General features: G+C 46.9%; 1 protein-coding gene across 3 annotated transcripts in view; it reads left to right on the top strand.

Moving 5' to 3' along the window:
- The window catches only part of DPP6 (dipeptidyl peptidase like 6), an 821668-nt gene that overhangs the window by 751350 nt on the left and 47619 nt on the right, over positions 1-22699 (top strand). For all 3 annotated transcript variants that reach the window (XM_055334558.1, XM_055334556.1, XM_055334557.1), the window contains 3 exons: positions 965-1056; positions 1849-1896; positions 3546-3664. In XM_055334558.1, coding sequence (XP_055190533.1) covers positions 965-1056; positions 1849-1896; positions 3546-3664 — 259 coding nt within the window. The remainder of the gene's footprint in view (positions 1-964; positions 1057-1848; positions 1897-3545; positions 3665-22699) is intronic.

The following is a 22699-nucleotide window of genomic DNA, read 5'->3' as shown; positions in this document are numbered from 1 at the left end:
ATTACTGAGCCCCTGAAACAGTCCTGCAGGACAGGGCCTGTGCCCAGGAGGGCCTCTCAGTCCCCGGGAGCCCCCAGCCCCCGCCCTCCAGAACCCCTGCCCCCCGCAGGCTCCCCCTTCTCCCCAGACCCCACAGGCCCCACCTGACTCACTCACCAGCGGATTCCCACCTCCTCCCTCGGCACCTGCCACTCGCCCCGCCTCTTCACGTGCCCTTCCAGATCACATCCCCCCCCCCCCCAGATGGCCGAGCCTCCCTCCTTCATGTTTATTGTCAGGATTACCTACTGGGGAGAAAGTAAGACCCTCAGAAAGACCCCCTCAGACCATCCTTGTAAATCATGGCAGAGAATGACAGACAGGTATCCTCCACTCCCTCCTCCCTCCTCCTTCCTCCCTTTCTCCTTCCCCTCCCCCCTCTCTACACTCCTCCCCCTCTTTCCTCCTCTCCCCTCTCTCCTCTCCCTCTTCCCCTCCCTCCTCCCTCCTGTCCTCCCTCTCCCCTTCCCTTCCTTCCCTTTCTTCCCTTCCTTCCCTCTGTTTTCTGGCCCTGTTTCCTCCCTTTCCCCATACTTCTCTTCCCTCCCAGTCTCCCCATAACAATGACTCCACTAATGACATTGACAGATTTTAAAAGGATCCTCGGCAGCCCATGCAGCACTGATGCCTCTCTGACACCTGTGTCGCGGTTGGAGGCACTGGCCAGCACCATACCGGGTGACAGGGACTCTGCTGGTCTCTGTGTTGCCAACATTCAGGGCAGGGGAAAGGGCTGGGGCCTGGAGGGGTCACTGAGGCTCTGGAGCTGGGCTGGATCCAAGCCCCCCTCAGGGGAGAAGGCGGGGCGGGGGGGCGAAGGGCAGATGGCACCCTCACGGAGAGGCTCCCCACCCCGCGACGCTGGGCCTGCAGTGTAAGCGTGGGCCCGGCTTGCCAGCGCCCCCATGTCCTATCTGTGTTCCAGCCCAACAGCAGCAATGACAACATACAGTCCATCACCTCTGGAGACTGGGATGTGACCAAGATCCTGTCCTATGACGAGAAGCGGGATAAGATGTGAGTAGGGCCCAGGGCCGGCCACCGCTGCAAGACGCGGCCTCTACTTCCCGGCAGACAGGTCTCGCTGGGTCTGGTTTCTCAAGGGCCCCACTTCCAAAATCGCCAGACTCTGATCAGAGGTAGCTGAGCAGCCAGCTCGAGGGGTGAGTCGGGGTGGCCGTCTGTTTGCTGTCAGTGGGCCCCAGGCACCGTGCACAGTGCCTCGGGTGCATCATCTCATTCTACACGGCAGCCCCATGGGTGCTTTACTGCTTCCCTGGTCCAAACACAAGTCCACTGAGGCAGAGAGAGATTAAATCACTGACTGCAGCTACTCAGATGGTATTGGGGGACTAGGACTCGGCTCAGAGGGTAGAGGCCTGGCCCTCCCCTGATCCCGCCACCAGAGTCCACATTCCCACCCGCGCTCCCAGTGGCTGGTGAAAAGCACACCCCTGGCGTCATAGCCTGAAGCTCTACGGGATTACCTGGACGGGTCCTAGCCCTCCTGGGGCTAACAGTCTTGTAGAGAAATTCCCCACCTGAGTCAGGGGCCATGCCACCACCATCCTGACCCCCAGCCCTACCCCACCGCCCACCCCCCTTTCCACCCCCACAGAGCCCTGGCAGCAGGTGTATGGCTCTCCCTGCCTACATGCACACGCCCAGGGCACTGGGCCTGAGCCAGAGGACTGGTCCTGTCCCCATGTACCTCGTGTACCTGCACGGACAGAAGTCCCCGGGAAATGTGTGCACACAGAGCAAGCCCCCCCCGGAGCCCACTAATCCCTGTTGGCCTGGTCTTTGCAGCTACTTCCTGAGCACCGAAGATCTGCCCCGGAGGCGGCAGCTCTACAGGTACGTGGGGGCCCCCCCGGGGCTCACCTTAGCAGGGCAGTGGCTGGGTCAGCTCGCCCCGAGCCCCAAGGGGTAGGGGAGGCACCACGCAAACCCTCCATGGGGCATCTCTGTACAGTCCCTGAGCCCAAGGGCAAGACCTGTGGAGATCACCATATTCGAGGCTTTATTTTCTTTTTCTGCTTTTGTCAAACAAGCTCCCTGCCTCGCTTTCTTGTGTTGGTCAACGGTGGTCTTTCCGTCTCTCTGCTCTCCAAATATGAGTTGAGGGGCTCATTCTCAGGGGGTTGCTGGAGACAGGTCTGGTCAGGTGGTGCTGGAGGCCGGGCGGGGAGGAGGCCGCATCTAGTCATCGTGGCCGACCTGCCGGGACCGCAGTCAGGTCAGAACCTCAGAGAAGGCGGAGCAGGGAGCCGTCTGAATCCTGGGACGGAAACTTCTCCCAGGGTCTGTCCTCTTCAGGGTCGAGTCCTGCCACCTGCCTCAGAGACTATTCCCCCTAGAGCATGTGTCAGGCTCTGAGGCAGGACCCCCGGAGGTGGACATAGGGCAACTTCCCTCCTTGATGCTTTCCAGACTAGGAGGAGGTGGCAGCTGGCTGTGGGCTACTTGCACACCTAGGGCCCGAGAGGGTGACTCACAGTCTGGATGGAGCCGACGCCAGCTCCCCTCCCCATGGCAAGGACCAGAGAAGCCCTGTCAGGCAGGTGGACCAGTGTGTCCCCCCACCCCCAGGGCGTATGCTGAGGGTGTAAAAGGGCGGCTCAGGGGAGTCCTTTCAGAGGGAAGAAAACTCCGGCAAATCCATGGGGTCACAGGTTCACTTCTCCCTGTAGTCGTGCAGGTCCGCCAGGATAACTTCCATCTGTCCTGTCACCCACAGAAGGGAAGGTGACCAAGGCAGGCCACCTGCCCTTTCTCTCTGCCCTATGCATATGCTCGAAGGCCGTCCTGTGGTACAAACCATCCTCTGCCCCATAGACAGCTTTCTTGTGGGACCTGGGCCTAGCATGGACGCTTCCCCTGCATGGTGCTCAGGCAGGGACTCCCTCCAGGTGTGTGCCAGGACTCTGCCACAGCTTCCTTTTTGGAAACACATTCAGGCCTTCTTGGCATGAAATTGTGCTTGATCAGGGTGGTCCTGGGGTTCCTGCACCCCTGGCCCCACCGAGCGAGAAGCACCACCTCTCTGTGTAACTCTGCGGGGGGACCAGCCCCGGAGCAGCCAGAGTTTGGTCCAGCCCACATCCCTGGGGCTCCTGACCGGTGCCAGGCCCTCTGAGAGAATCCTGAGATCCGGAAAGCCATCTCCTGTTCTCCAAAGGGCCTGGGTGCAAAGTCCTAGATAAGAGCACAGTGCCCCCTCATGCTGGGGGCAAACGGGCCCAGATAGAAGCACAGGTGCACAGGTGACTGAGTGTGCACCTGTAGAGCAGGAGCGCTGCGAGCTCTTCCAAGTTGGGGACAGGAGGGTGACAACAGAGCAGAGGATTCGGGGGCATTCCCAGGAAGACAGGAGAGAGGCCCAGCATGCAGCGTCAGGGGCCCCAGAACACCTGTGGGAGGAAAGCAGGCAGCTACCTGTAGGGCTGAGCTGGGGGCTTGCACCTCATCCGCTGGCTCATGCTGCGCGGTCTTCACTCCCCCAGCGCCAACACGGTGGGCAACTTCAACAGGCAGTGCCTGTCCTGTGACCTGGTGGAGAACTGTACCTACTTCAGTGCGTCCTTCAGCCACAGCGCAGATTTCTTCCTGCTCAAGTGTGAAGGTAAGTGGCAGGACTGCTTCGAGTTCAGTGCCACTGACACGGTGGGCAGGTGCACCTGCTGGCCAGGGAGGCTATGGCGGGAGCACATCCCAGGTCAGGGGGGCGCCCGCCCAATAGCTGGCTAGGGCTCCCGTGAGTAGGTCGGGTGCAGTGTTGGTCTCCCACACTCCCTGAGGGTTTTTACAGCCCACCAGTGTCCACAGATGCTGTGCCACTTAATCCTAAAGGTCATGTGCACTTCCTGCAAGCAGTTCTGGGAAGCAGGAGAGTGAGCTCTCACACCTTGATGAACCTAGGCTATTTATAAACTTAATAAAGGAGTTTCAAAGATCAACTTCTATGTATGCATATGTAAGGATGGAGGTGATATAAAAGAAGTCTCAGAGAGGAAGAAAATTATTCACCTGTGACTTAATTTGTGGATAATTTATCCCAGAAAGTTCCTGAACACACCTGTCAGCACACACAGGCACATCCCATGGTGGACAAACCAGTATCTTTGCTTCTTGTCCTCATATCTCAGATGGATAAGGTATGAACCCATGAAAAAGTAAGTGCTAATAAGTGTGGTGGTTACAAAGTATGTGTCCAGGAAGAGCTGCTGAGATCACCTCGGAGGACAAGAACACATCCCAGGAGGAACTGGCCAGGGCAGGAACAATTTAGTCCTGCAAGTTGTGGGTGGAGAATAAGGAGATTTTGCTAGAGCACTGTCTTTGTTAGCCTCTGCCAGCTGCTCATCCTTTTTATGAGTGTCTTGAAAATCTTGAAAAGCCTTACCACAGGATGACTCAGCCCCTTGACCACCACAGGCTCAGCCCCAGACATTCTCCCAAGGTAATGGAGAAACACATGGGGGGCCTCTGAAATACTTCAGCCCCCTTAAACCCCTCAAAGTTTACTGCACCAGACTCCTCTGTCCTGTGCGTGCTGGACGCAGACAGCCAGGGGCTGACGTCACGGGCCAGAGCAGGAAAGAACCCGAGCCTCAGTCCACTTCGTTAATGGACCGGAGGTTGGTGGATCCCTGACTCCTGGTGAGTCGTGATGCACAGGGACCAGTGTTGAGGTCTCCTGGATACAAGGCCAGCGACACCTGCCGCCCCGTAGCAAGATCTTTAGGAACTTACAACTTGGGAAAATGTGGAAGTTTATGCGGCAGAGCCCACACCACCAGGAGCTGAGACGACAGCCTGATGGGAGCCACCCAATCCAACATCCACTATATTGTCTCCAGGAGAAGGAAGGAACTTAAAAACACAGAAATGTCCTGATAAAATACAGAAGGGAGAAATCAAAGGGAATCCAAAGAACATCCCAGACAAGGATACGTCATTTAAAATCCATTTAAATATTTAGTGCGTTGCCTCATCTTAAGGGTAGCATACACTAACCCTCTTGTCTACAAAATATCTCTGTAAATACTTCTTTTATGATAACCTATTTTCTAGCTAAGTAACTTGAATGCCCACATTAACCTTGTCCACCCCAAAACCCAATCAAAACCTCATTTTTAAAAAGGGATTCTCTAAAATGACGTAAATATACAAAGACAAGAACAGCCAACCTTCAGACCCAGGGCATGGTGAGGAGGGATTTGGCCACCACAAAAGCTAGTCAGGGTCCTGTGGTCAGATGCCAAGCAGCCTCCACTGTCCACCACCAATGTGCAGCTACTTGCCGTGGGGTGAAGCTTCAGGAGACAGTGACTACTGTCTGAGCATCTGATCGCTTGGAGGGTGTTGGGGAAGAAGGATCAATCCTCATGGATGAGGTGGCACTTCAGATGAGGTGAGGGCATGAGTCAGAGTGTGAAGTGCAGTAACCAGGAGAGAGGAAGAGGAAGAGGAGCACTGAGATCACGTGGAGGGTCCCCCTGGCCTGTGAGCCCCTGTTCATCCAGAGGAGCACTGAGATCACATGGAGGGTCTCCCCCACCTGTGAGCCCCCACCTGTCCAGCAGAGACATGCATTGAAGAAGTCCAATTTAACAACTAAAACTAAGTCTCAATAATTCTATTTACCTCATATTTCTCAGCAGAGATTAAAGTAGACCCAAATGTGTAGCCCATAGAAGCATGTATTAAACTTCTTCCCCTGTGTCTTTCTTTGACACCCCAAAGCTGCTTTGGAGGTGCCTATAAACCTCTGACCAAAATAACGTCCCCACTCTTAGCTCTAGGGGCTTTCCTTCTCCACTCTTGCAGCGCTGGGTGCAGTGATGTGGCCCCTAAGATGCCACAACAACAAAAAATCCTTCCCATTTGGGCTGAGGAAAATGTGATGACATTAGAGGTTCTCGGGGAATTAGGGGAGGGGAAATCTGTGAATGCTCCACATTCACAGCGGCTTGGCCCCGGCGCAGGGAGTTGTGAACCATTCCGTTTGGCCGGAGGAGGAGGAGGCTGTAATCTGGGGGTTTAGAACTAGGACAGGCTGGAACTGACCATGCAAAGCAGATGCTCAGTCAGAGCAGCCACAGGCGGTGACACCTCGGGAGTCCACCAGGCTGGGGACCATAGGGTAGGATTGTGAAATTGCGACCTGTGCACCTTCCATTGTGATGGGTTCTAGTAAGGTCGTCTGCTGTGGCCCTGTCCCCTTAAGCTACATGACGGTGTTTGGCCTGGGAGCTCCATCCCAGCTGATTGTCAGTCATCATTTGTCTGCAGTGAGCGCTGCTGTGTAACTAGGCCTTTGGTGTATTATCCTTCCCCTGGCATACGGGTAACCTCCACCCTCATCATCACAGTCCTTTTCCTTAGGCTAATTATCCTGTGCTGTCTGCTCTGATGCTTCCCTAACATTTATTCTGTGCCTGCTCAAGGCTTGTCATTTCTATAATTCTTTATCACTCTTTTTTTAAAAGATTTTATTTATTTACTAGAGGGAGAGAGAGAGAGAGCAAGCACAGGAGTGGGGGAGGGGCAGAAGGCGAAGCAGACTCCCCCCTGAGCAGGGAGCCTGACGTGTGGCCTGATCCCAGGACCCCGGGATTATGAGCTGAGCCAAAGGCAGACGCTTAACTGACTGAGCCACCCAGCTGCCATTCTAATTCATTTAAGAATTTTTATTATGTAAAAAATTTTAAAGGCATAAATTATTTTTTATACTTTTGCACACAATAGGTTAAAATAGCGTAGGTAAAGAGTCATGTCTGCAATGGTCACATCCACTCCTAACCTAGTGAGGCCCCTTCCACCTGTGCCAGTATTCATATCTACAAGACAGGGATTCAGGTGATCACTGCGTACATGCATGAGGAACACCAGATACAGTAGAACCTTGTGGAAATTCACCCACCTATTTAATATATAGATGTTTAGGTTTCTCTCCAGATCTCTAGGGTTTGGCAGTGAAGCCAGATGCATGCAAAATACTGTTAGGATGTAACATTTTATAATGGTTTTCCCAGAAATATCACCAAGGTTTTGGCTTATACACTTACTGGTCTTCTCACAGACCCTGTAAGATGGATGATGATAGAAATACCTAATATTTGTTCAGCTCTTCACAATTTGAGAAGTACATTCTTTATATTTTATGTTTCTATTCCCATTTCTGATTCCTTGCAGTTTCTGCTATAACACAAAGAGATCTTAGAGTTCCACACGCTGAACAGACTGTCTCACACTTCGGTGCTTTGTCTCTGATCGCTCGGTGAGCACCTGTACCTTCCCCAGAGCTTTCTTGAGGCAAGGGTTGATTTTTATTCACTGTCACTGTTCCTCAGCTGTCCTGGGGCACCCGCTCAGAAGCCTGGCTGTGCTCCTTGCAGAGCTATGACATCCACCTTCGAGCCTTGGACAACCCCAAGATCATGTTTAAGGAAAAAAGTACTCACGCCTTCTGTATTCATTTCCTGGGGCTGCCATAGCAAATTACCACAAGCTGGGTGGGCTTAGAGCAACAGACATGGATTCTCTCACCATTCTGGAGGCCAGAAGTCTGAAAGCAAGTTGTCTGCAGGGCTGATGGCTCCTGGAGACTCTGAGAGGGGACTGGTTTTGTGCCTCTCTCTCCAGCTTCTGGGGCTGCCTGCAATCCTCGGTGTTCCCAGGCCTGTAGAGGCACCACCCCGATCTTGGCCTCCGTAGGCATGTGGCCTTCTCCCTGGGTCTCTGGGCCCTAATCTCTCTCTCCTTGTTAGGACACCTGCTGTGGGTGAGGAGTCACCTTACTCTAGTCAACTTCTTCTTAACTTGATCACATTTCCAAAGCCCTATTTCCAGATAAGGTCACCTACACAGGGACTGGGGTTAGGACTGCAACATATCTTTTGGGGAGGACACAGTTAACCCACAACACCTTCCTTGTGTGACCCAAAGCACCTTCTTGTGTAAGAAAGATAAGAAATTCTGTTGCTATTTTTCTCAGGGACACAAATTTAAGGGCAGCCACATTAGACTTTGTGACAGAGACTGATCCTAATGGCTTAGCCACATTCTAGAAGGAATGAGAGGGGCTGCTGATGAAAGCACTGGGATCTAAATCATATTTTGGAAAATAACACAGGCATGATAGCAGAAGTGTATGTTTTCTCCAGAGATTCTTCTTCCATGTCAGAAGGCAAAATGAATACTCACATCACGTGGAGCTTCGAAAAATTGTTAAGGTTTCCTCCTCCCCAGCTGAATTCAACTCCGAGAGCCACTGAGCAACTGAATCAAAGCACCCCGTTTACATAATTTGAGTTTTACAATCATAGCCTCTGTTTAGAGAATTGGATTTTTCTCTTCAAAGTGAATCCCACAAGCATGATTCATTTCCTTCGAGTTTGTCAGAAGGACATAGTCCTATTTCTAAGAAACACCTAAACTCCACCAGGAAAATGGGACCTGTGCATGAAGCAGGCATTTACTGTTCCATACCAAAACAGTTTTATTATTATTTTTTAATTAATGAATGAACTTCTTTTTCTTGGAACCCAGGATGGAACCACAGCTTTTCTTCCTGTTCTGAGTGAAAAATGGAACAGCCTGTGTTATGAGTCCTGCTGCAGTTCTAGCCTCCAGCCCCCTACAGTGTTGTGATTTAGGAGCTACTTCTCGATGGTTAAGACATTTGACCATAGATTCAGCCACTTAATTTATCAAGCTAAACTTCTCTCTCTTGAAGTCAAACTGAAACAAAATATGATGACGTAAGCTTAAAGTAAAGCGAGTGACTCTTTCCTAGTTACTGTTCTATGAAATGCTTGGGGCTTTGTCATCACTCTCGGGGCCATCAAGAGAGAGAAATCACGGAAACAGACAGCAGTGAAGGATGGAATCAGACAGACCTAGCTAGAAGCTGGGCTCCTCCACACTAGCTTTGTGACTTGGGCACATTGGCTGGCCTTGCTAAACCCTCCATTTCCTCATCTTGAATATTAGGGCAGCAACACTACCTGTCTCACAAAGTTGTTATCAAGATTGATGGAGATAATGAGTGTAGAGTGCTTAGCATGGTGTCCGATGCATAGCAAATGTGTAATAAATGACAAGTAATATTGTTGTGACCACAGTCACCATCATCATCATTGTCATCTTAGTAATCAATGAAGAGTGTCTTGGATGTCCACCAACTACTGACTCAGCGTCTAGAACATGAGGCTAATACTACAGATGGTTCACTTCTGCAAAATTAACAAAGCAAATCCCTTACTCACTGTTTCCAAATGTGAAGATCATCTTATACCACACTGGGCTGGAAGCCCTGGATCTGCCCTTTCATTAGCAGGGTAGAAAGTTCTAGAAGTGACTGTGATTGCCAAATCACAGAACCTTAAGTCACCCCTTTGTTAGGCATGGAATTGAAGAACCTGGTGGTTTCAGGAGTACATATACCAAAGGGGCCCTCCATAGCCTTTTTTTTGGCAGAATTTAGGAAGGAACCATGTGTTCTAACTTCAGCCCTGGGTAATTTCTCTCTCTGTGCCATTTCCCCTCTGCCTTTACTCTGTCAGATCCCCAGTGCTCCCAGATACCACATCCTGACCTTGGGGGTTGTAACTGAGGGAGGAAATGCACACTGAGGTCTTATGTTAGTTCTCCCTGAGTTTTAGTCAAAACAAAGCCATGAAGGACAGGGATGAAAAATAAGTGTCAGGCTCACAGGCCAACCTGACTTCACTGGAAGTCACTGGCTGCAGTGCTGTGGACTCGAAGGATACTTTGGCCAAGTCCAAGCTCAGTGAGAGAGAACGTCATGAACGATTGGTTGGTCATGTCTGCCACACGCAGCAGTGAGGCAGGAGGTGGTGCCCACATGCCACATACCTGTCACTGGAAGCAGTGGAAATGCCTACTAATCTAGACACCACTACAGAAATTTTCTCGAGGGAAGCTTGTTGCCCAAGGTTTCTAACTGAAGCACAGCTGTTAGTCATACATCTTTTAGAATGAGGAGAAGATAGCTTTAGATCCCTCAAAATGGCCCAGGGCTAATGCTGGCTGGTTCATACCCACTCCTTCAGTGTACATTTCTAAGCAGATGCACCCTCTTCCACCCTGGCCCGATGTAGGCATTAAATATTCTCCTCCATTGAAATTATTTCAAATAACTATAAATAATGGGCCAGGGCTAGAAAAATAATAAATAATCTGTATCCTCATTGATAAAACTATATTATTAGCTTCAAACGTATAGGTTGGTATCAATCCCCTGCAACAAGATTTGGAAAGGGAAAAGTACATGGTTTGCTTCTACAAGCTACCTAATCCCCTAGACATCTCTTACACGAAGTTTCCAAGGCATTAACCTGGGCTGCCCTTTCTAATTTTGAGTTTGTCCAAGTGTATGTTTGGAACCAAGTGAGACTCCTTGGAGCATTGCTGGTGTGTTTGTGAGGAAGAACATCTGTTCAAACTCTCAAACATTTGGAGCTACTCCCTTTGAGGCTGTGGGTACCAAGAACAAGGAGAGGGATTCTCAGGGCAGGTTATATCATAGTATAATTTACATGAATACTTTGGAAAATGTTAAACTCATCAGTAAATGCTACCAGACTCTAAGCAAATCACTCACTAGGAGCCCTGTTGCTCCTCGGTAACAACCAAACAAGTATCTCCCTTGGGAGGGAAACTTCTCAGTTTCCCACTTGATGCCTTCTCCATCATCAGGCAAGTGTCTAAGCCATGCCAGCACCACGTAACAGGGTACTTTCCGCAAAATGAGAAGTATTTCCTGAAAATGTTCTCTTTGAAATGTCCATTGACAATAAATAATATCACTCAGTGCAATAACAGCTCTATGACCCACACTCTCCTTTCATGCCACTGTCCCAACTCCAGCAAGTAAGAGCCTATACGGGTCAAGTTTCCTTCAAGCTGTCTCTCCAACCAGCCACTTTGCTCCTGACCACCACATCACATTTCCTAAAGTGTATTTTTCTTCAGAATGGCTTCCTGAGCACTTACATTTCTCTCTTTTCTACATTAATGGTAGAAGAAATATAAAATCAAAAAATAAATAGCACCACTGGGTCACTGAGAAAGGGGCTACCAGCAGACAAAACACTGAAGAGTAAGTAGAAACAGATCACATTTAGAGTGAAAGCCAAAGCCTAGGATATATAGTGTGATCAATGAAGGAGATGATTACCAGGAAAAAAAGAAAAGTAAAAACAGTCAGTGAAACTAACAGACAACCTACAAAATGAGAGATGTTTTCAAATGGCATGTCTGATAAAGGGTTAGTATCCAAAATATATAAAGAATTGATACAACTCAACACCCAAAAAATGACCCAGTTAAAAATGGGCAGAAGACATGAATAGACAGTTCTCCAAAGAAGACATCCAGATGGCCAACAGACACATGAAAAGGTGCTCAACATCACTCATCGTCAGGGAACTACAAATCAAAACCACAATGAGGCATCACCTCACATCTGTCAGAATGACTAAAATCAGAAACACAAAAAACAACAAGTGTTGGCAAGGGTGAGGCTTATAATGACCCCTCTATTCAGTTTTTCTTTTAAACTAAACAAAATTAGGAAAGGGCATATGTTTTGTTGAGTCAGTTTTTTCTTTTATCTCTTTTTTTTAAAATTAAGCTATTAATTTTAATTCCGGTATAATTAACATGCAGTGTTTTATTAGCTTCAAGTGTTCAATATAGTGATTCAGCAGTTGTCTACATTACTCAGTGCCTGTCCTGATGAGTGTGCTCTTAATCCTCCTCACCTATTTCCCCCCTCCCCTCCAACCATCACCTCTCTGGTGACCATAAGTGTGTTCTCTGTAGTTAAGAGTCTGTTTCATGGTTTGTCTCATTTTCATTTTGTCTTTTTCATTTGTCTCTGTTCATTTGTTTTGTTTCTTACATCCCACATATGAGTGAAATCATGCGACATTTGTCTTTCTCTGACTTATTTCACTTAGTATAATAGGCTCTAGATCCATCCACATCATTGCAAATGGCAAGATTTCATTCTTTAACATTCCACTGTGTGTGTGTGTATATATATATATATATATATACATATATATATATATATATATATCACATCTTTTTTATCCATTCATCCATCCATGTACACTTGGGCCCCTTCTATAATTCGGCTATTGAAAATAATGCTGCCATAAACAGAGGTGCGTGTGTGTTTGTAGTCTTTGAATAAATCCTCAAGAAGTGGAATACTGGATCAGATAGTAATTCTATTTTTTAATTTTTGGAGGAACTTTCATACTGTTTCCTCAGTGGCTGCACCACTTTGCATTCCCACCAATAGTGCACATACATACATACACACACACACACACACACACACACGCACAATTCAAAATGGATTAAAGATTTAAGCATAAGACCTGGCCCTGTAGGGATCTCTGGGTGGTGCAGCGGTTTGGCGCCTGCCTTTGGGCCAGGGCGCGATCCTGGAGACCCCGGATTGAATCCCACGTCGGGCTCCCGATGCATGGAGCCTGCTTCTCCCTCTGCCTGTGTCTCTGCCTCTCTCTCTCTCTCTCTCTCTCTCTCTCTCTCTCTGTGACTATCATAAATAAATAAAAAATTTTTAAAAAAAGACCTGGCCCTGTAAAACCCCTAGAAGAACAAACGGGGGGACGTTTTCATGATGTTGGTCTTGACAGTGATTTCATGGACATGACACCCAAAGCACAGGCAACAAAACCCAAAATAAACAAGTGGGACTTCGTGACATGGAAAAACTTGTGCACAGCCAAGGACGCCATCCACAGAGCAAAGAGGCAGCGCACACAGGGAAGGGGGCAGAAAATACTTGTAGATCCCTTGTGCTGGCTGCTGGAGAGCTCCAAGGGAGGCATATGGCCCACAGTGTAGGTCCCCAGAGCACGCACTTGACATTCTAACCTGTTTCCTGGATGTCTTCTCTCTCTCTCTCTCTTTTTTTTAATCTTTATTTTTACATTGTTCTACTTTTCCCACCTATCCATTTTAAGCTAGTTTTATTTTTATCTCTGCATTTATATCTTTCTTACCTGCTTTAAATCCTGTTTGCCACAGACAGGGGGCAGATGCCTATCATATACGAGAGAGTAACAGCTGGCCAGCTGACCAACAGACAGACCTCACACTGCTCCTCAAGCTCCAGAGGGAGCCTGCAGTCAGGCCAGAGATCCTCAAGCATGGTTAGCAGCCTTGCCCGCCCCTTGTCAAGGGCAGTGTTAAAGGGACTTCACTACACAAAACAGATAAAAATGATGCCGTATTGGCATTATATTTTATTAGTTCAGAAGTATAGAATGGACTTTGCAGATCAATCCAAGAAGTCACTGAGACTGTCTTGATAAATAGTAAATTTGGAACTGATTGATTCAAGAATGCAGGTCAAAGTGACAGCCTCGAATCCACCAGCTTCAGCAGCACAAGATCCCAGCCACACTCTCACTTGCTGTGCTTCTGTTTTAAAGCCACTGCTGGAAGAGATGTCTGAGAAGTTCCTAATGTTATTTCGCTACCTATAAAACTATCCACCCACCCATTCTCGACCTGTTAGATGTCTCACAACCTCCAGTGTCCAAGCCCATGAACTTTCTCTGATCCATCCTCTTAGTCTCTGTCGTCGGGTCTCTGAGAGCATTTCTTGCCTCTTTCATGCTGTTGTGTCTTGTATCTCTCCCTCCTGGGCACTAAACTCCCCAAAGGCAGGAGTTCATTGGCATCTATACAGAAACCATATCACAGCCTGAATATGTGTGGAGTTGACACATGAATGCTCAGTGAACCCAGTGGTGCTCTGGGGCAGTGATGGGCACCGCGTGTATAGGAGACGTGGAGACCAGTCCAAGCCCATGGACCATCCATCCCAGCACATTTCTGCTCACATTTGCTCCACCTGTCCCAACCTCCTTGGTGCTCTCTGTCCCCTCACTTGGCCTCAGTTTCCCCTTAGCACATCTCACTCCTGTTGCTGATATTTTTGCAGATGTGTTTCGGTGCCCGTCTTGCCCATAGAATGTCATCAGTTCAGTGAGTGCAGGGACTTTGTCTTACCCACCTCTTTGAGCCCAGTACCTGGAACAATACATAGTGCATAGCAGGTTCTCAATAAATATTTTTTGAAGGAATAAATAAAAGCTACACTAAATATACTTGGAGGCCAACATAGACTGAATTCAAAGTCATAATTCTACTCAAGAACTTCCCAGAAAAGAACTCATGTGCCCTCCTTAAGGTGTTGTGGAAGCTATCTCTCATGATGTGGAAAACCAAAATATTCTTTAAGACATTATTTCCTGCCATCACTCATAGAAGTGCGCTTACAGATTTCCTTTTTTAGGCAGAAATGTTGTAAACAAGGGAAGAGGATTCCAACATAAAAATAATGCAGAGGAGCACCTGGGTGACTCGGTTTATTAAGGTTCTGCCTTTGGCTTAGGTCAGGATCTTGGAGTCCTGCGATGGAGCCCCTCATTGAGCCCCCTGCTCAGCGAGGAGTCTGCTTCTCCCTCTCCTCCCTGCTCATGCTCTCTCTCATTATCTCTCTCCCTCAAATAAATAAAATCTTTTTTAAAAATGCAATATGCAATTTTAAATCATATTTTTACATGCACTAGATTGGTCTGAATGAATTTTCTAAGTCATGAGAGACCTTTTTAGCAGACTTTACATGTTTCTTCAGAGAGAAGCACTGAGGCCTGTGGATGAAGTTTTAGGGAACTGTGTCTGTAACCCAGAAAAGCCATGAAGGGTTATAAGCATCATCCTATGGTTGTAACTCTACATGCCCTGAATGTACATACAGTAGAACTTCTTCCTAGGAGCTCTCCAGGTAGAAACTATGTGGCCAGTGATGGAGATGTCTTGGGAGGAGCCCTTGGAGTTTTGGGGGACTCTATGACCTTATATTCTTGCCAGTGTAAGAGTTGATGATTGTTCTTTTCCAATACAGATGCAGTAGAGCAATTATAGGGAAACTCCCAGCATCCAGGCAGATTCGGCACCTTCTCCAAACATCTGGTATCTCTGGCCACATACAGTTCAATACTGAACACATGGAGAGATCTGAAGTGCATTCTGTATCCCATCACCAAAATCCATTGCATCTGTGATGTCAAAATCTCGTATTAGGCACATTTTATTCAGTTGTCTTTTTTAAAAACGTGATGATTGTCAGCTAATGGAGTATGGCATTTATGAGATTCACCAACAGCCAGTGAATCTCAGGAAGTCACACCTCAACTGTCCAGGGTAAACTGTACTTTGCTGCTTCTGCCTCACCCCATGATGCCTTGAACAGGGCATGATGCCTTGGACAGCTCTCTGATCATGTCAGAGCCTCGTTCATAATCTGGGTTATTCTTTTAAAAAAGATCCTTGGACAAAGTCAATTTTATTTTTCCATCTAGAGGTTATTAGTGAAAACTTTGTTTTATAGGTGGAGATAAGGAAGTGTTGGCACTGGACTGAAAGAATCCTCACCCTAAACCATACTGCTGGCATATTTTGACCACCAGCAAAATATCTATCCATCTCTCCCACCCATGTTCTAACAGTAGGTGCTGTTTTTGTTTTAAACCAGGGGACATTAACTGCCTAGTAGAGATGAATTACAAGTATTAGATGGGAAATGTATAGCTGGCTCCCAACAAAAGTTTCCATTTTAGATAAGACATGAAAAGAATCAATCCTAAACTTAATTACTGATGCTACTGGAAAAGAAAAGGAATAAGGGAGACCAGATGTTTCTCTGGCCATGAGTTTCTGCTCCTTCCCTTCCTCACTGTTGAAGAGAACACTAGCATACATAGATGCTTGGTGGCACAGGGAGGGAAAGTCTGTGAGTGAATCCCACTATGCAGATTATAACGGGGAGTGGTGGGGCATATGGGAGGGGTGGAGAGAACATCACGAGTCTGAAAAGAACAGCTGCTCCTCAGCTCCAGTCAATTGTCACCATTCAGAAACTGGTTTCTGGATCTTAAAATATTTCAACAGAGCTTAAAAACTCGTATTTTTATATAAAAATCAAATTTCTGAATGTTGGAAACCAACTAAAATTTGAAACATGTTCCTTTTGGCTAAGCAAAGCATTAGCAAGGGATATCTGAACCACAGGTGACCGGCCTCTGACATCTACTCGAACCAATACACTGGATGGCCAAGGGGAGTTTCTTATTGGATTTTGGTCCCAATTATGAGGTTCCCTCTTGGTTAGCACTGAATAACCAAACCTTAAATAGCCAGAGGCAAGCCATAAGAGAAGTGGATATGTTTAAGACTCAAGGATCCAACCCTGAACACTCATGAATCCATGATAATTTTTAAAACTGATCTGTAGGAATATTTGGAAAGTACTTGTACTTACTTCATACTGTCCAACGTGGTTGAATAAGGCCGTTTTTATATTAGCAAATTCTTCCCACTACACCATACATAAATAGTCGCCAAAGATGTAAGGTATTTATCACTTACTCAGCTAACCATAAATTGATCTTTCTTTGCTGCTTCAGGAAGCTCTTTGGCACAGTCAGTGCCTGCCATCATTGACTTGAAGCATTGATCCATGGGAGGAAAAAAGAAAGTTATCCCAAAACGAACCATAGTGATAGCTAATTCCACTTTTCTTGCTTTATTGCTGAGGAAACCAAGGCACAGAGCTGTTAATGACTTAGGTAAACCACAGAGCCAGTCAGTAGTAGCAGCAGCACCAGACCCCATGCTGTCTGGCCACCATACTGGTGTTTCTGTGAACACCATTCTTCTCACATGTGTCCCAATTAACATAATGGCTGGCCATGGAAAGTTTTGTGTGCTTGGCACAATGTACCCAAAGCAAGAACCAAAAAAAAAAAAAAAAAGAAGAAGAAGAAGAAGAAGAAGAAGAAGAAGAAGGAGGAGGAGGAGGAGGAGGAGGAGGAGAAGGAGGAGGAGGAGGAGGAGGAGAAGAAGAAGAAGAAGAAGAAGAAGAAGAAGAAGAAGAAGAAGAAGAAAAAAGAAGAAGAAGAAGAAGAAGAAGAAGAAGAAGAAGAAGAAGAGAAGAAGAAGAAGAAGAAGAAAGAAAAGAAAGAAAAGAAAAGAAAAGAAAAGAAAAAAGAAAGAAACCTGGAAGATTTACTAAGGAAAAAGGGGAATGACAAAGCTCAGAAGACACATTTTCATTCCCAGAAGTTTTGTCCATTTCATGCACACCAGTTACATAGGTTCACAAACAAAATGGATCATGTTTGTGTGAGAATATACAAGATGGTGGTTTGGGCCACTCATCTTACTACTCTTACTACTAATGGTAGTAGATGCAAATCTACCATTAGATTTGCATGCTAATGATGAGTTGCTGTTACAGAAATGAGTCAACAAGAGACCTACAATTAGGAGTTTATCCCATATCCAACATGTAAATGCATGCTAATTATAAGAATGGGAGCTACAGTAATCATTTAAATTGTAGGTGATCCCAATCCTGTACATTCCGCACTCAGTATAGTGGAGAGTTTAATACCTCAACATGGAACAGCAGTTGTCTACTTCAATGCTGTCCAACAACAAAAGAGCCAAAATGGCAGCAGAAGGTGGGGCAAAGGCAGAGAGGATCAAAAAAAAATTTCAAAAAAGGAGCAACACTTCTTACAAAGCACTATCTTCAGGAAATGTGGTGCCAAAGAAGTCAGCAACTTTTTTCTCTCCCAAGGAGACAAAGTAGGATCATCCCTGTTCGTAAACAGTCATATTCAAAGAAAAATGAGCAGAGACATCTGGCTAAATGTTATATTTGCTTTCGCTTCCACTAATTTTTTTCCCAAAAGAAGGTATTAGATCACCACATTAGACAGCTATTGGATGATAATAAAGTGCTCTAAACCACCTTTTAAAAAGCCACCTATTGTATACTTTGTTGCTGTCAGTCCCTACCTGGACATGAATCTAAGGAATTCAGAAACAGAGTAATATCCATCCTGCCTGGTTTATTTCTCAATAGAATCATTAGAATGTCAGGGAGCAGCACCTTCACCCTCTGCCTCATGTCATTAAGACAGGTTCTGACTTTCACCTTGCCTTTCACCTTTCACCTTTTCACCTTAATCCAATACAATTATCAAGCAGCTGCTGTATGCCTCAAGGTGTTAAGGAATCAAAGAATTGGAGGTCCGGCCTTGAGGCACTTGTGTTGAGGGGAGGAGTACCCTTACCAGAAATGTCATTTCATGTGATCAGTGCCATTACTGAGATGTGTGCAGGGGGGTGGGAGGACCAGGTAATCCTCTGTGTGCTAGGAACTTTGCTGGAACTGACTGTATTTATTTGAATAAGGCATCATCCTTGACCTCGGGGAAGTCACGGATGTGTGGTGAGACTCTACCTAACAAAAATTCGTAGATTTAGGACCTGAAGCCTCCTCTAAAAGTCCAATTCACTGTTTTCTTTCTCACTAGCAGAGCCACCACCCATTTTGCAGATAAAAATGTTAAGACCCTTTATACATCTTATCCAAAAGCACATAGTTAATTAGGGGCCCAAGCAGGGCTAGAATCAGGATTTTTTCCACACCTGAATTCTCCAGGTGCCCGTGAATACCACTCTTGCTATCTCTTGTGCACGGGAACAGACTAACATTTTTGCTGATGGCTTTCCTCAAATGCTTCCTCCACAGACTTGTATACTGAGCCCTAGTGAAGCTCTAGACACAAGAGGGCACTGCAGCCCTGCATGTTAGTAGCTGCCTTTCTGGGCCTGCTGTGGGGTTGGTGCAGTATGGGTCACTTCCCAGAGTCTGCTGCCCGCTTCAGTGTGTAAATCACACCACCTGTCCTGAATCTGTCCACCACCCAGTGGGGGCCACAAACAGTCATCCAAACCAAGAGGTCTTTCTCCAGTGCTCACTATCTACCAGATACCAACTGTAGGTTAGGCAGGTGATGAGCAAGACAGAGAGGCCCTGCCCTCAAGTAGCCCAAGGTCTAGTGACAGTAACCATTCGTGACACCCATCTAGGGGACAAGCAGGGGAAGGGAGCCAGCAAGAGCCTCAGCTGGGATGGGCTACATCCCCCACGTCATGGAGCTTACTCTCAAGAAGACAAACACCCCGGGCTGGAGAACAATAAAGGGCAGAATGTAGCAAATTACTTGAGAAAGACTATAAATGCTGTAGGTAGCCAGGAAACAACGGATTTGGTAACTGGTAAAAATGGAGAGGAAGAAGAGCAGGTGGACCTTCACCAAGGAGGAAGCAACAGGAAGTGGCTTCCTTGTGCCTTGGCTGCCTTAGCTATGAAACTGAGATAATAGTACCTGCCTGTTAGGGTTGTGATAAACATTAACTTATTTGTTATTCACAAAGCCCTCGTAGCAGAACCTAGTGGTGGTGGAATGGATGATGTTATTGTTGATGATGATGATGACAGTGTTATTGATAACTATGATGATGGTGATGATTGGTGATGTGATTGTGATGGTGGTGATGTTGATGATGATATTGATGACAATGGTTCTGCTATTCATTGTTAATGATGTTGTTGAGGATGATGACGATATTATTGATGATTATGATGATAATGGTGATGATGATGGTGTTGCTTCTTATAATATTGCTGTTTTCCATCATTGATGATATTATTGATGATGATGCTGTTATTGATGATTATGAGGATGGTGATAATGGCGATGTGATTGTGATGATGATGACGTTGATGATGGTGCTATTGATGACAGTGGTTCCATTATTCATTGTTAATGATGTTATTGTTGATGATACTGATGACAGTGCTATTGATGACTATGATGATAATGATGGTGTTGATGATGATGATGGTGTCGATGATGATATTACTGTTGTTGCCCTAGGTCTGACTCATACCTGAGAGGTGGGGCCTTCAACTATTGTCACCTTTTCCCTCTAATAGTGGGGAGTAGTTCTACCTCTTGTTTCTGATGACTGGTGATGAGAATTTACATAGAAGTCAGTTATTTTTTTAAAAGATTTTATTTATTTATTCATGAGAGACAGAGAGAGAGAGAGAGAGAGAGAGGCAGAGACACAGGCAGAGGGAGAAGCAGGCTCCATGCAGGGAGCCCGACATGGGACTGGATCCCGGGTCTCCAAGATCAGGCCCTGGCCTGTCAGTTATTAATAGCTATTATGCTTCTATTTTGTGCAAAAACTAGGCCAAAATGACCAAACTTTATCACAGACTACATCTGTAGATAAAGGATTTTTATTTACTTTCTGGGTATAAGAAGCAGTTGATTGCAGTCTTCATGGTTAGCAGAAGTGGATATTGAAGATCTGGGTCAGGATCTGGACTTTTGTATATGGCGTGGAAGGTGTGCACATCTTCATACTGATGGCGAGAGGGAGTCCGTCCTCAGAGCAGTCTGTCCTCACCCCAGATAGACCACCTCAGCTGTTTCTGAATTGTAACAAAATGAAGAAACATGCAGATGATAAATATTACTTTGCCTGGGCAACCAGACCCCCCACTACCCTCAGATCTTAAGCATAGCATCAAACTTCTGTCTCCCTTGAATTCCCAGTTGCTACTGAAGGCTGTATACATTACTAATAATTATTAATAACATCTTCCATCTATTTCACTCTTGCAATGACCAAGAACTGCAAAGAACATCTACTTCATTTAGTCCTTATAAAGGGCATAGCTGTCCACATTTTACATGTGAGGAGACCACGGCTCAGAAACTGGGGTCACGTGGTTTTACGTGAGTGAGCTCAGACAAGATGAACACTATGCTTTTAACCAAAATAAAGTTTTATGTAGCCATTGCAAAAATGATCATCATTTGTGGACCTGGAAACAGAAGAGCCCTTTTTTTCTTTTATGGGATTTGGAGCCATTGTCTATACACAGTCACAGCAGGATTCTAAGGAGAGCACACTCAGCATAACTGCCACAGGGCACAAGTGCCCAGAGGGAGTTTGTTCTGATGGTGACCTGCATCTGTGCCGTATGTCACTGGCCTTGGGGAATCTCAAAATTAAGCTAAGTAACATGGATATGAGAAAGTTTCTTTGGGGGAAGGGAAGGAGGGAATGCCTTACGCAAACAGGGTCAGTGTGTAGGGTATGCGGCTTTTCTGACAAGAAAGCAAGACCTACCTCTAGGTCCCTATTGTGCATTGAATTTCACCCCCGACCTCCAAAAAATATACTGAAGTCCTAACCCCCAGTACTTTCGAATGTGACTTTTTTTGGCAATAGGATTGCTGCATATGTAATTAATTGAGATGAAGTCCTCCTGGAATAGGGTGGGCCCTTAATCCAATGACTGGTGTCCTTATAAGAAGAGAGAAAGAGACAGACACAGGAGACAGAAGATGCCATGTGACAGCAGAGGCAGGTAGTGCAGTACTGTGTCTGTAGACCAAGGAGCACCAGGGGCTGCTGGCCACCACCAGAAGTGGAAGGACCCTCCTGAGCAAGTCAGAGGGGGCCGGGCCCTGCTGACACCTAGGTCTCAGACTCCCAGCCTCCAGACTCTGAGGCAGTTAATTCTATTGTCCTAATCCCATAAGTTGGTGGAAATTTGTTATGGCAGCCCTGGGAAACCTATACAGTCCCCAGGTAGAGACTCCTCCAAACCCTTCCTCAACCACCAAAAATCCCACTCCAACTTATTACCTCAGAGCAGTGGTTCTCAGAGAATTGCGCACAGGCTCAGCTAGACCTGCACATTCACAGGTCCCATCACAAACCTGTGAATTAGAAACTGTGGGGTGGCACCTGCCAGACTCTGCCTTCTGGACCCACCCCATGATCCTGGCACAGCTGGCATTGTTGGATAGGGAGTGTGTGAAAAGCCATCTCCTTGCTTCCAGGATGTGCTTCTCACACTCTTGGTAAGACTCTCCCCATCTCTGTAAAATCTTATTTAAACCAGTGGTTCATCTCAATGTCATTGGTGTCTCAAAATCCGTGAAAAATAGTCAAGCACAACGCCCCTCCACTACACCTGTGAATACTGTCTTGTTTAAAAAGCTGTAGCTGGGATCCCTGGGTGGCGCAGTGGTTTGGCGCCTGCCTTTGGCCCAGGGCGCGATCCTGGAGACCCGGGATCGAATCCCACATCGGGCTCCCGGTGCATGGAGCCTGCTTCTCCCTCTGCCTGTGTCTCTGCCTCTCTCTCTGTGACTATCATAAATAAATAAAAATTAAAAAAAATAAAAAAATAAAAAAAAATAAAAAGCTGTAGCTGAGGTAAAAGCAATGCCTGGTGCCCTGTGATTTTAAAGAAGCTGTGTCCTGGCCAGGGGGAGTGTCAGGAGCTCCTCGAAGCACACCATGTGACCTTCACAGATGCTCCCTGGGAAGGCTTACACCCCCTACACCCCCCGCCCCACCCCCGGTTCACTTCTGAGGCGCCCACATCAGCCGAGGCCCATCCTCCGGGCCCGCTCCTGCTGAGTTACTGGGGCCTTCATCTCTGCCCCTTCTGCTCGCCTTGCGGGAGGTCCCGAGGCTCTGCTGCTAAGATGTACCCCTTGCTTAGTGAGGGGACCCCCCGACCAAGGGAGGTAATGCGTTCGGTTGGCTTGTTTCCTTCTATCCCTTCTGGAAGTCTTTTCCTACGGAGCACGCCGATTCCCTCGCCCCCAGTCCCAGCCCGCTTGGG

Source organism: Nyctereutes procyonoides, unplaced genomic scaffold (genome assembly GCF_905146905.1).
Source record: "Nyctereutes procyonoides isolate TBG_1078 unplaced genomic scaffold, NYPRO_anot_genome, whole genome shotgun sequence".
NCBI lineage: Eukaryota > Metazoa > Chordata > Mammalia > Carnivora > Canidae > Nyctereutes > Nyctereutes procyonoides.
The sequence above is the reverse complement of the archived record's forward strand: the minus strand, read 5'-3'. Positions and strand labels throughout refer to the sequence as shown.